Here is a 14,408-nt window from a genome sequence, read left to right on the forward strand (position 1 = left end):
TAAATATTGACTAAACTGAAATAAAAAGGTACATAGTGGTACTTAATAAATTAACATTAACAGAATTGAAAATTTTAGGAAAACATACATGTTTGCATGTTTCTAACGCCTTATCGATAGCAGAAAAGCCAGCCAATAACTATCAAACAAACAAAAATGAAAGTCGGTTGTAATACCGGAGGAAATGTTTTGAAATCTTTTAATAGATATATTTAACATTTCATTTTAATAAATATCTTATCAATATAAATTAAAGCTTGTTTCTATTTGTATTCTATGTACTTATCGCCGTTCGTTCGATCGAGTTGAAAATGTTCAGTTGTTAATATTGACACTTGAAGGTTTCTGATATTACTTATATGTTGAATATGGCGATGGGAGGCTTAGCATGGCAGAGGCTGTGCATCGCAAGGCTCATGCCTTATAATAAAGAAACGTCAATTATTTTTTTTTAAAATCATACTGCGTGATAATTTACTTCAGTTTCGACTGCTGATGAAATATTCGATTTAAAATTTCTTTATTTAATATTACACTAATAATACACTAGCATTACACTAACATAACAAAACAACGATACATTCGAAACTGAACATACCTTAGACAAAGACCGGTGAAAGAAACTCACCGGGTTTCCGATAATTCAAAGGAATATTCAATAAATAATAAAAATATTTTTTTTATTAAAAAAAGCATAATTCTAATGAAATAACCCTGAACGCTCAATCTAGGATAACTTGTGACACGAGGGTGGATTATTCCATATACAAAGAGGATAGCAGTACAGATAATTTTTTGGTTCATGTCCTAAATACTTCCACGATTCGTCAACAATTAAATCATAACATTCGTCAGAAATACCAAGAACTCAAGTAATATTTTTATCTGTTATATGATAATACATAGTGTTCGTTTTGGAACAGGAATTATATTAAAGAAGTAGAATCTGGAATATAAACGAGCCGAGGGTCGAAATTATAGGAGACATCCTTAGGATGGTCGTAATTTGGAACCCGACACAGCTCAAATTTCAAAACTGAGTCTAGTATTCGCCGCTTCCCGGCGTAAAGGAAATGCTTCGAGGGGCGTAAATTAAGTTATACATTTTTTTTAAACTAGGTAGGCCACTTGATTGCAATTGGATACAACTGCTTAAAGAAATTGACGCTGGAAATATTAGCCATTCCTTGCATCACCAATGTTCTACCAACCTTGGCAACTAAAAATTTAAATATGGTTATGCAAAAAGAGTTACCACCAATAAAAATAATATCACTCAACAACTAAGTTGGCCGAATTGAAGTTGGCTCTCCGAATATATCGTTCATAATGGTCGATAGTGCTTATAGATGTGCTGCTTTAGATTCTTCCCAGGGCTGTAGAGGAAAAACCGAGTTTCATCTTTATTAATTAATCTTTGTAACTTTATTTATATTATAGATTTAAAACAACATAAAATCACGCTTGTCGCGTTAATAGTCTGAAGTGATAAAAGTTTATAATAAAACCTTATCTCAAACGCGCTGCAACTTCTGCTAGTCTCTAAATATGTGGTCAAGTGTTTTATCAGTTAGACATTACAAAGGTAATCAATGTATTTGTCAAGTTAATTTGAAATCTTGCAAGTCTTTTAATTATGATAAGAGCTAGAAGCATCCAAACGTACGAGCTTTCGGATTTATAATATTAATAAGATATTAAAACTAAAAATGAATGACAGACACTACCTAGAGTACCGGGAAATTGAACTGTCAGACTCCACTGAAATATTAGTAACATTCAGAGAAATGCCAAGAGTCCCCTGTCAGAAAAGAGGAGGTGGGTTATATTATAAAAAATCTAACAAAAATATTAAACAAATATCCCTGTAGCACATTCTGTTTAAACATTGCGAATAAAATATGGTTGTTAAGAAAGATTTTATTTTGGATAATTGGCTTAACAAAATTTAAACTGTCAAAGATTTACTTGTTTATTGCAAAATATTATAATTAAAGATTTGAATTTATCACACATTAGAAAGTTACATTACATAAGCAGTATATCTGTGAATATATAAATAAATAAAAACAAAATAGTTCAGTCCATTTTATTTCAGATTTTTCTGTTACTATTTGGGTACGAGCTTTAGTGTAACCAAATAAAAAAGAAAAACGTGAGATGTCGTGTCGTGGAGGTCACCCGGGTTTTTTTTTATTTGAACTAAATTGCGAATGTTTGAGAATAGTTAAATTTTGTATTAAAATTTTACTAAAAAATAAGTTTAAACAATATTATATATAAAGAAACACAAAGAGAGGGAAAGGTCGCCTGGAGGGGGCATAAGATTATTCTTTACGTGTCTATTTCTACCAGTTCACTCTACTGTAAGCCGCTTAAGAGAACTTCGTTTCAAAAACTAAAATTAAATTCGACACAATCGACTTCGTATAGTATACTTCATTATAAATATAGAGTGATTAAATATAATTGATTATATTTGAATGAAACTATAAGTTTCTAAACGAATCGTTAAAAAGCCGTTTTTTTTTTTGTTAAATATTACAATCATTTAAATTCTTGGACGGCTCAAGGGATCCGCAAAAAAAGTGATCTTTATGAAAATAACCTTTGTTATCTATTTGTTACCTGCCGTGAGTGGCGTTTAACGAGAACCCTCTTAAATAAACCGTATCATTTGAGGCTACTATTAACAATTTAAAAAACCTTAGATATTCTCGCAATGTTTAAATCGCAAAATTTTGTAATTATTATTAATAATTTACTTAAAATATAATTATTTAGGTAGGTATATTTTTATTGTGTTACTAAAACAACAACAACAAAATTCAATAACGAACGACGATTATTATAGACTTCAGGTTTCAACATTCGGAAAAGTAAGAAATAACGTTTCTGCCGTTTCGCTGTCAATGTCAACTTTAAAAGTAACTATCTGTCTGTCCGTTGCTCTTTCACGCCCAAAGCACTGAAATGAATTCGATAAAATTTGATATGAAGCAAGTTTTAACCCCAAGAAAGGATATAGGTAACTTTTTTATTTGTAATACCTGACGACTAAAACGTGAGCTAAAACTTAAGCGTGAGATTACATTTTTAATACCTTACAAATATTCAATGTTTAACTTCAGAGGTGTTAGCAGTAATTATATGAACTGTGAAAATATTTTCGTGTTAAAGTTTTGTTGTTTAATAAAATTTATAACATACTATTTCGCATGTGAAATAAATAGATAGTAAAGCGATTAGTTTAAATACTTTATTCATTGTTGAGTTATTTTAGGAAGGCTGACTATCAACCGAATACTTGGGAGTGTCATTTTAAGAAGCATAAAATATGTATATTCAATGACATAAATTATTTGTTTGTAATAAATATATTTCTTTATAGCTCAACTGAGGCTTTAGAAGTATATTTGTGCTATATAGTTTTTTTATCTTTTTTTCCAGATGGAAACCGATTCACCAGTACGCAAACCGACAAGTCTGAAACCGATTATAAAAAAATTATTTCACTCCCCAATATCACCGAGAAGTCCAGAGAGGCCGCTGCGTAGCAAAATAGACCGAAATAGAAAAAGAAAGAGGAAGGAGATACTTTTACCTGGTTCAGAAGAGAGCATTACATTGGGATACGTCAAAGAAAATGACAAGAACAAAAACAGCTACAGCCCGGACACGTATAAAGGAATGAGAAAGAGAATGTTGATCAGTTTATTTCATAATAAAGAATATTCTATGGATATGGGAGATTAATTATTATTTAAAACAGACAAATTTCAATTCAAACAATTTCCAACGAATGTTCAATCAATTGAATACATTTTTGATATATTCGAATCGTTCCATTGAACCTATTCGAATAAAATCGATGCGATCAAACATTAATATTAAGTCTATGAAAAGCTTCGCAAGTAATGAGGTTTGTATTGTCTGTGGAACCTTGAGAGTGGAAATGTGAGTTGCTAAATCAATTACGTATGTTATATTAAAATATTATCTAAATAAACACTACAACACTAAAGAAAAAAAAAACATTCTTAGAGATTGTTTTTTATCGTAAATTTTTTTTTTTTTAATGTTATGTAACCAAGAACATTATATAGGATTTCAGATGCAAAATTATATCATACAGTTCACAATATTAGAATTGTAGAAAAGTAGGTTATGTCGTCTCTATTGTTTTTTTGAGCTTTGTATTACAACACAAAGAGTTTGTTCTGCACAAAAAAAAAATCTGAAATAAATATCTACCTATTTTGATTCCGAAATCTTCTTAGAAACTAAACAAAAAAAGTTTGCTTAGAAATACTTTAAAGTTAAAATTGCGATTTGATTTTTAACCGAATTAAAAACCCTTATATAATCTATATTGCTCTTTGTATATCTCAGATTTAGTTTAAAGTAAAAAAAATGGGCTGAAACTTCAACAAAAAACAATCAAAAAAGGTTTTATTGGAGTGATAATTATTAATAACTTAGTGGAGAGTAATAATAGATATTTTGTAGTACAGAGCAGCCTTTGTAGCTTTAATATTGTTTAGAATTAAGAACATTCCTATATAGCTTAAATGAACTGCATATTATATTTTAATTAAAGGTTTAATTGTCTTCCAATAATTAATTATATTCATTGAGACTGTTAGAACAATAATCATATTTACTATCTTATGTAACCAATATAATTAGTTTTTACTATGTTATTCTTTATATACAGCACATATATAATATAACTGTTATTTCAATTATTAAATCCTTAAAATTAAATAATTTAATTCACTTGTAAAGTTTATTAATAATAGCAGGGAGAATTTTGGTAATGTGCCAGTTCCTAACGAGGTGACCAGTTATCCAAGTTGTGCTGCTCTTTCCTTTGGCAAGAAAATTGATGTGCCTTTTCTTAAGGATGTGCTGTATATAAATTATATTAAATTAAATATAAGAAAAATTTATTTCATACATATGTACAAAATATACACATTCCGTACCGGGTGCTTTTTTAAAATTTTAGTATAATTAATTTTCAGAGTGCATTATAATTTGTAAAACACATTAACTGTATTCAGTAAATGCAAAATGTTATTCATTATGTAACAAAGTCTTTAAATTCTTATATTTGAACCACAGATACTTAAAAAATTAATTTCTATACAAATGAAAAATAATTAGAATAGGATTATTAATATTACTTTAAACCTTGAGTTAAAAGGAAAAGGAAGAAAATTATACTTAAGCTATAGATATATTATGATATTTTGTATTCTTTATTTTATCTAGGATTAAGTACTGTGCTTCCCAATCAATTATTATTAACACATTCATATTTGTAAGTAAATATATTATAGGTTTTATTTTTATAGCAATAAAATACATTTTCTAATGAAGAAATTGGTTTGTTTTACAATATTTCCTTTAGATTTTATATTATTGTTCATTTTTGTGTTTACTGGACGGCATTTATTAATTAGATTTAATGAGGGCCGAGATGGTCCAGTGGTTACACGTGAAACTTAACCGATGATTGCGGGTCCAAACACAGGAAGCATAATTGAATTTTCATGTGCTTAATTTGTGTTTATAATTCATCTCGTGCTCGGCGGTGAAGGAAAATATCGTGAGGAAACCTGCATGTGTCTAATTTCAACGAAATTTTGCCACATGTGTATCCATCAACCCTGCATTGGAGCAGCGTGGTGGAATATGCTCCAAACCTCCTCAAAGGTAGAGGAGGCCTTCGCCCAGCAGAGGGAAATTTACAGGCTGTTAATGTAATGTAATGTAAAAAAAAAGCATTGTGATGTAATAATAATATTTAAAAACAAAACGCTGATCTGAAGTGGCTCGATTTTTAAGGTAAATAAATGTATAGCTAACTAAAAGTTAAAACAGCTTATGATGTAGATTGATCATTCCTTTACGTCACTAAGGGTTGCTGACCATACCAGAACATCACCTGACTCAAAATGGCTATCTCGTCATGTCCTCCTTTGCATCCGATCGAGATGAATTACAATTACGAACAATATATTTAAAGATAAAGTAAAATGCGACATTGTTAAATAAGCCGCCTCTAATTTTAAAAGCCTGTCTTAATTTATCGCGTCTTTATAGAAGTAAATTCTTAATAAATAAAAGTAATGATCTCTCGGGGTTCGAATAAAAGCCGCTCTCTCGGGAAATCAGCCAGCTTTAGTTCATTAGCTGCGCCACCACTTATTAGTATGAGGATGATGCTGTTTGTCTATTGGGATCTTTGGAACGACATCTTTTAAAAATGGAACGTTTTGACTTTTTTATTGATAAATAAATATAAATATATTGGACAACATCACATACATTACTCTGATCCAAATGTAAGTAGCTAAAGCACTTGTGTTATGGACATCAGAAGTAACGACGGTACCACAAATACCCAGACCCAAGACAACATAGAAAACTAATGAAGTTTTTCTACATCGACTCGGCCGGGAATCGAACCCGGGACCTCGGAGTGGCGTACCCATGAAAACCGGTGTACACACTACTCGACCACGGAGGTCGTCTAAATGATAGCAATAACGATGAACTGGGTCCGATTATAAATGGTTTTATACATATCTGACTAGCAATAAACTATGTAGTATGTAACAGTAGTTCTTCGCCGCTAGTGGTGTTTGTGTAGGTAATACATTTCAGATTAAAATGCATCAGATGATAAAATCTTAAATTAGTATGCTTATAAGTTATCAGCTAATCCTGGTTGACGTCGTCTTGCCTAGCATACTATGGTACGTACTTTTTGTAATGGAGATCGCTTGTAACGTATAGAATGTTTGCAATTCCATCTAGCGGAGAGTTACGACTAATAATAAATATGTACATTTTTTATGATATATGTTGCTGTAAGAAATATTAACCATTCATTACATCACTTTATGTACCTCGTGTCTGCAGTCAGACCTTAGGCTACAATATATTCTCCTAAATTATAAACAGAAATTATATTTTATGTAGTTATAAATAAATTTCAGGACTGATCATTGAACTTGGCACCCATTTAGATCTCACTGATTTTGTCGTTGACGTCAACAACCAAGGCCTATATCATAATACTGAACTTGGCTCTCATTTCACATTTATGTTTTGATGAGATTATATGTTATTTGCACTAGTTTAGCTAATCGTTAAAACGAAATGTTTTAATTTAGATGCACTTTGTTTGATATATACAGCGAAATTAAATGTAACATTTTTTTGTTCGTATCACTGCGTGTTGCTCATAGGACACGAGAATTAACAAAGAATTATATTCCGAAAATAAACCTAAATAGCTTTAATTAAACACAGTCTAACTTAAGGATAGAATATTCATAGACCTGATTGCTATTAATTAAAGATAAATTTGGAACTCGATTTATTGCAATACAATAATATAATTAATGATTGTCAACATTAACTAACTCAGTAATTATAGCCTAGGTAATTATAATTGCTGTTTAATCTTGCAATTTGGACGTTTGATATAATGTGTGCAAGGCGGACAGATCCAAGTACCTACCTAAATTATAGCAAGGTATAGTCTAGTCCAACCACAAGAGGACAAAAGCAAAATACACAACATTTGACATCGAATTGACGCAATATCATTGGTCAAATACGTTAATAATCTATTACTTTTATATCTTTGCTGTAGGTATTTTATATTAAGTTGTTTAAATATTATATGAGGTCCCAGAACATACGAATCCAATTTCACGTCTGTTTATTCCGCTTTCTGTAACAAGACTAAAGGTACACAGATCTTACAATATCGAACACGACTATCTTGTTACAAAAATATAGTTACCAAATTTGGATACAAATTAAATAGCTATGTGCATACGGCACAACTTTCAGTATGGAATTGCGAAGAACTGCCGTCTTCAATTAAAGTTAAATAGTTAAGTGATATATACATAAAGATATTAATCAAGAACTCTTAGTAGTGCACAATATAACTGATCTATTACCAAAATTGAATATGTAAATCTAAGGTTTGTTTATTCATATCCCATCTACGATTGGAATAGACTATAGGTAGGATAGGTTGGTAGTTAACTTACGGTGTTAATATAGGAGACCTTTTAGCAAATAGCATGGAACATATAAATCTAAGTATAGTTTATTTCTACTAACTCTGGTATTGGAATAGGCTATAAGCATCTCTTTAGGCTATAACTCCTTAACGCGCGAAGTGATGGCGGATAGTTAACTATCGATTATTATACAAATCAGCGTGATACTATTATTAATATATCCGGAATAAGAAAAAGAAAAGTCACGTAGATCACAATATTGCAAATTGTGTCACTATTGCCTAAATATAGAAAGAGCACGCGTCCATCCGCTCGTTACTATCTAGTGATGTTATGAATTTAGCAGCTCCGCAACATTGCGATTCTACTATTGATAAAAATATGTGTGCGTCTTGACTACGTGGATACTAATTTTAGTTTAGTTATCAATAATGCCTAGATTATGCCTCGTGCAATGCGCGCCAAATGTTTGCAAATGGCGGAAAATACTTACAAAAATAAAAACAAACTCACTAACACGAGGTAACTTAGCTCTCTAGAATATTCCAATCGTATATTATTACTATTAGCTTTGAATAATTTAATAACAATTAATTACTTCTGGTGGATGTTTTGAACATAAATTGTGAATAAATTTAATTCTGAGTAGTAAAGTTAGCGATCTCTTTCAGATAACTTTTATGTCGTAACAAAAACATAAGTTTTTAAAATATTGGTGTCTTGTGTGCGTGCGTGCTGCCAGTAATATTTTCAGAACATATAAAACCTTATTAAACACTTGTGCACAATGAATTAAATTCTACATATTATATAAATTTATAATGAGAATAATTTAACAATAATAATGATGTATAAGTATTGTTCAAAATGAGTTTTAATGGTACCTACCTTTTACGGCGCTGAGTTTGTTCCCCACCATTTGCTTGGCCACGAACGCCGCCATCTTGTTTTATTCGCTTTTACTGGTTATACTGAAACAAACAAAAAACATATGATAACACCATTTTTATACCAGAAATAATTATCCACTGAAAATTTTATCGAAATATAAGAATACGAATTTCTCGCTTGTCACGCCAACAGTCTAAATTTAAACTAAATTAATAATTATTTATTGGTAGACTTGAAAAATTACTTCAATGAAAAGCCGGACACTCGATTCAATAGCAACTTTTTAAACTATGTAGTTTTTGATACATTTGAAATAAGCATTAAAATTAATATTAATAAGAATCAAAAGTATTCGGTTACCGGTTACCTACGGTTATAGTCTTGCATCTCAATTGACATCTTACAACTGAAATTTTACTCGTCACAAAGATACGTAAGGCGGCAAATTCTGCTAAGTAATTGTAATTGTCTCTTTATCGCAATAGAAACGAAAATCGTTGGAGTTTCTACTTTTTCCTACTGTACTAACACAACGACTCAGTCGTGGTTCTGTCGAAGTAGGATCGAAATAGAATCGGAAACGTATCGTAACCGTTATAAATGGCCCCGAGATCAGTCCAACCAATCTAAAATAACCGTTTTAATATTTTTCAGTCCAATCCATTTATAATTAAAGACGGAGTGAATTGGTTGAATTAAAAAGCGATCAATTGGGAGATTAAGGTCACTCGAGGCAAGAGAGGCCATTATCCGTCCTAGTCGGAGAGTTATTATACATTTTTACATGTCTCTGGATAAGTGTATTCGATCGTAATTAAATTAATCGGTTTTTAAATGTATTTGCAAAGCCTTATATAAAAGAGTTATTAACAATAATCGCTCTATAGTCACAATTCGACCATAAACACTTATATATATAATTCGAAATTCGATATCATTCGTTTTCGAATATAAAAAAAAGCGTAGAGTTAATGCTTGTTGACTTCCAGGCAGGAGACATAACATACATATATGTATAATTGTATTTAACTAACATTACTGTATTTTTAGATGTTGAAAAAGAGTAACTACTGAGTTTCTTGCCGGTTCTTCTCGGTAGAATCTACATTCCGAACCGGTGGTAGCTTTACTTTAAATAGTTTGTTAAATGACGATTCATAAGTGCTTGTAAAAGCCTACTTGAATAAAGTATATTTTGATTTGATTTGATTTGATTTACGCACTGTTTCCAATTTTTTTTGTTGACAGAAGTCGGTTGAAAATCTGTGGAATTATCGGTACTGAACTATATCATCTCTGCATGTTTATATATACATAGATTATGATCTAGGTAGGTAGACGGGCAAATAGGCCACCTTATGGTAAGTGGTCATCATCGCCCATAGACATAGGCACTGTTGGTAATATTAACCATTACTTGGTAACGCCATAACAAGACTGAGTATTACTTTTTGGCGGTACAACATCTGACGAGTAGTGGTACCTAGTACCCGAACAACCTTGAACAACCATCAGGTAAGTTAACTTCATGTAAAAATATGATGTATTATTTTTGTGTAAAATAATATTTTTAATAATTGGTAACTTTAGAATACTGTAATATTCTTAACAATATGAAAATAATAATATAAAATGTTTTCAATTTAAATGAATCGTAATAAAGTTAATGAGCACTTGAGCCGTCTGTAAGTAATTTTGCCTCGGTAGAATTATCGCCATTGTACCTTCAAATAGCTGGTCCATGAATAATGTCCTGCTGACAGATTGCGGCGACCATTGTCAACGGCGAATACTTGTACGGGCGCTTGTATATTGCTAAACTGTGCGCGGAAACACAGCCGCACTATGCCATCACTCTCATAAAACCCGATGGTACGAAGAGATCAGGTGCAGTACAAAATGTTTTAGGTCAACAACTCCCATTGCGGCTTGTGAGATTTTCTTAAGAGAAAATCCAATTATTTTCTATCACACACGGCTTAAACCCTTGGGATCTGCAGCCTTCGAACAGGACCAACGAGACAGTCAAATTAAGTTTAACTTAACTTTATATTACAAAAATAATCAGACAGTGATTAGCGGTAGTAATTAATATACCTTTTAGTAGAATTATATTGCCAGTGGTTGACAGTAATGATACGTTCACCCACTGGCAAAATTATATCACTTGGTGATAGGGCTTCGTGCGAGCCAATTTGGGTAAGTATCACCCACTCGTCACATATATTCTATCGCTAAACAGCAAAACTTAGCATTGTTGAGTTCCGATTTGAAAGATGAGTGAGCCAGTACAGGCACAAGGCTTCACTTAATACTGACACACTTCTTAAAGCGCACATGTCTAAAGGCTGAGGTGACCACTTACCATCAGGTGGCACCAGGGCGGGACCGTAAGCTTAGGAGGCCCTGGGCAAACACTACTTAGGTGCCCACCTAATACATATCTGAATCTGATTCTGAACTGGTTTGGTTAATTTCAGGACACGCAGAGCTGTAAATCATACGATCTGTTTAATTTAATAAAGTTATGGATTCTTCCGCATTATCGTCTATTTTTGACTTTGATTTGACTTAGCTGGGGCCCCCTTGAATCCACGGGGCCCTGGGCTGAAGCCCAAAAAGCCATATGGTAGACCCGGCCCTGGTGGCACATAGCCCATCCTACCTTTATTATAAAAGATAAATATATTATTCGACATATTTTAATTTACATATAACTTAAATTGTTAATAATGATTACTGCGTGTAATTAAAATAACGAACATAATATCTGTAAAGTAATTGGGTTCGCGCGTGACGAAATAATTATATTCTAATTTGTATTTTAAACCTATTTTAATTGACAGATGTCGAAAATTAAACAAATTAATATTTGTAATTAGAAATTGTTTTAAAATGAATATTATATTTCTTCTGGCAAGTTTGAATATTTTTCAAGTATTTTTTTTTATCTGTGCTTGTCAGATGCTGTCAAATTTATTTTTAAATTCACAAATAAATATGTTTAAATTGAAACAGCTTAGACTATTTTACGTATTCATAATATTGTCTTTAATTATCCATTTGAAGTTCTATACTTAAAATTTAAATGTAATAAATAAGTTCAAATCCTATTAAAAGTCTAAAACTTAAACTTCGCACCGATAAATCAGTTTTATGTTCGATTTTATGACCTCAGAAATTAAATGAAGTGCGAGCAAAGCGTGAACTATTATAATAGGAATTTTTAAATTCTCACGATCTCTTAAGAGTTTTCGAGAGTCATTTTTAAAAAGGTAGAGATATTCAAGTATGTTACTTTACGTTGTAAATGCGAAAGTTTGGCTGGATGTTTTTCACTCAATCAAACCGGAAGTGCTGAGCGGATCTGAATGAAATTTGACACGGAAATAGACGATAGTCTGGAATAACGCATAGTATTATACGGTATTTTTTATCCCTATAACTTGCGTATTTAATATTTATTTTTAATATTAAAAATGTTACAAGATCTGGTTTGAGCTTATGACGTACTAGTTTTTACATTTATTTGTTAATTGATATTGATTCATGATAATCTTAAGTACTATGTATATAAATTAAAAAAAAAAACATTTAAAAGAACATTAATTCGTGGTTTCAACGCATAAATAATAATGTAAGATATAATAAAAGTTCGAGACGCATACCGCCCCGCCACCTACCAACTCTCTTGCGGACTACGAAGTGGGCGAAAGGTTCGAGATAGCTCCTTGATAAATTGAGAGATGGCGTTAGTGACGAGCGAATCCGTTGCCATGACAACCAAGGCAATCGACTAACGATGTATCAATAGGAAGAATGATTTCTTAAATAAACGTTTTCGAATATATGTTAAGGTTTCTTTTAATTCGTCTGGAATGTGGCGTCTGGCTTTTTTATTTTATTTTTATATGTTTAACATGATTACCTTATGTTATCGACATAAAAATGAATTTTCGTTTACATCAGAACTTTATAATGTATTTCTATTTTCATAAATGTTTTAGAACAGATTTATTAGGAAATGAAAGAGAAAATTAAAAAAATAAAGCTCAAACATTTTCAACTCGAGAATTTGCTCTCTTTATTAAATTGTCTGTGATTTATGTGCTGTACCCGACTGACATTATGAAATTATAGCTTCATTTTACAATAAACTGATTTGATAATTTTTTTATAACCAAAGCGTTTACCTATAGCAATAGCCTTCCTCTAGCTGGCTCCACTTTGGCGCACAGCCAAGCAAGACTATCAAGTAATGATAAATCATGTCGAGTTTATGATCGAAAATGACAACTCAGTGGGTAAAATAATCAAGTACCTACTTACCTAGAGGAAATAAAACTATTGAGTCGAGATTGTTTAAAAATATATTTTTATTCGGGCACAAGGGACATAACATTCCCTCAGGTTCGCAGGAGGAGGAAATATTTCTTACAGCGTTAATGACTCAGGGCGGCGGAGACAACTTACCATCAGGAGACCCATTTATTCTAAATACGCGATGAAAAAAAAAACTTACGCTATTTTTGTGTGCGATTCGATTTTCGTCCACAATTAATAATTTTTCGTCGTTAAAATTAGTAACCATTCCGATTTTTTTTTATGACACACCTATATCACCTACATCGGGTGATGGTAAGTGGTCACCACCCCCCTTAGACAATGGCGTTGTATGAAATATTAACCATTCCTTACATCGCCAATGGCACATTGGGAACTAAGATGTTATATACTTTGTGCCTGTAGTTACACTGGCTCACTCACCCTTCAAATCGGAATATAACAATACTGAGTACTGCTGTTTGGCGGTAGGATATCTGATGAATGGGCGGTACTACAACATAAGTTTAACAGACGTGCAAACCGTGGGCGGTAAGTTAAGCTGAAGACACGAATACTCTTCGAGATTACAATTCGGTACATTGTTGATTCTCTTTTTTCACCATTTCATAAGCGGGAACGTTCTCAAAAAGCTTCAGGGCGACTATTTAATTAATATTCTTTTTATTTTTATTTATTATTGTCTTTATTTATTCTCACTCGTGTATAATACATTTTTAAATATAAAATACAAAATATATAAAATATATTTAAAAATATAAAATACAGAGGCCGACCAGTGGCGGGAACGGGGTCCAAGCCACCTTTGGTCAGGGCCCCAGAGAGAGGAACTTCCTTACAATACGCGCCGTGCCGAGGAGTACTGCCTTCTGCATCTGGCCCATTTATTTTTATTATTATTATGATCTGCACCAAGAACTTTATTAATATTTAAAAAATATTATTAAAAAAAAAGAAGAAAATGAATTCAAAATATAAAAAAAATATTTTTATTTAGTTTATTGTCGTATTTAATCTAATCGTAATAATTATTTAATCGTTTACTTAGTGGTAGTTGTGATAATGTGCAGGTTATCTAGTGAATACTAAATCAAAGATCTCTTTCGCCGCTGCATTTGA

The 14,408-nt window shown here is 31.7% G+C and overlaps 1 protein-coding gene across 1 annotated transcript in view; it reads right to left on the bottom strand.

Annotated features, from left to right (window-relative positions):
• LOC113399604 (complexin) overlaps positions 1 to 14,408 on the bottom strand; it is a 294,863-nt gene that overhangs the window by 89,790 nt on the left and 190,665 nt on the right. Inside the window, exon 3 of the mRNA XM_026638769.2 lies at positions 8,943 to 9,025. Coding sequence (XP_026494554.1) covers positions 8,943 to 8,997 — 55 coding nt within the window. The 5' untranslated portion in view covers positions 8,998 to 9,025. The remainder of the gene's footprint in view (positions 1 to 8,942; positions 9,026 to 14,408) is intronic.

Source organism: Vanessa tameamea, chromosome 24 (genome assembly GCF_037043105.1).
Source record: "Vanessa tameamea isolate UH-Manoa-2023 chromosome 24, ilVanTame1 primary haplotype, whole genome shotgun sequence".
NCBI lineage: Eukaryota > Metazoa > Arthropoda > Insecta > Lepidoptera > Nymphalidae > Vanessa > Vanessa tameamea.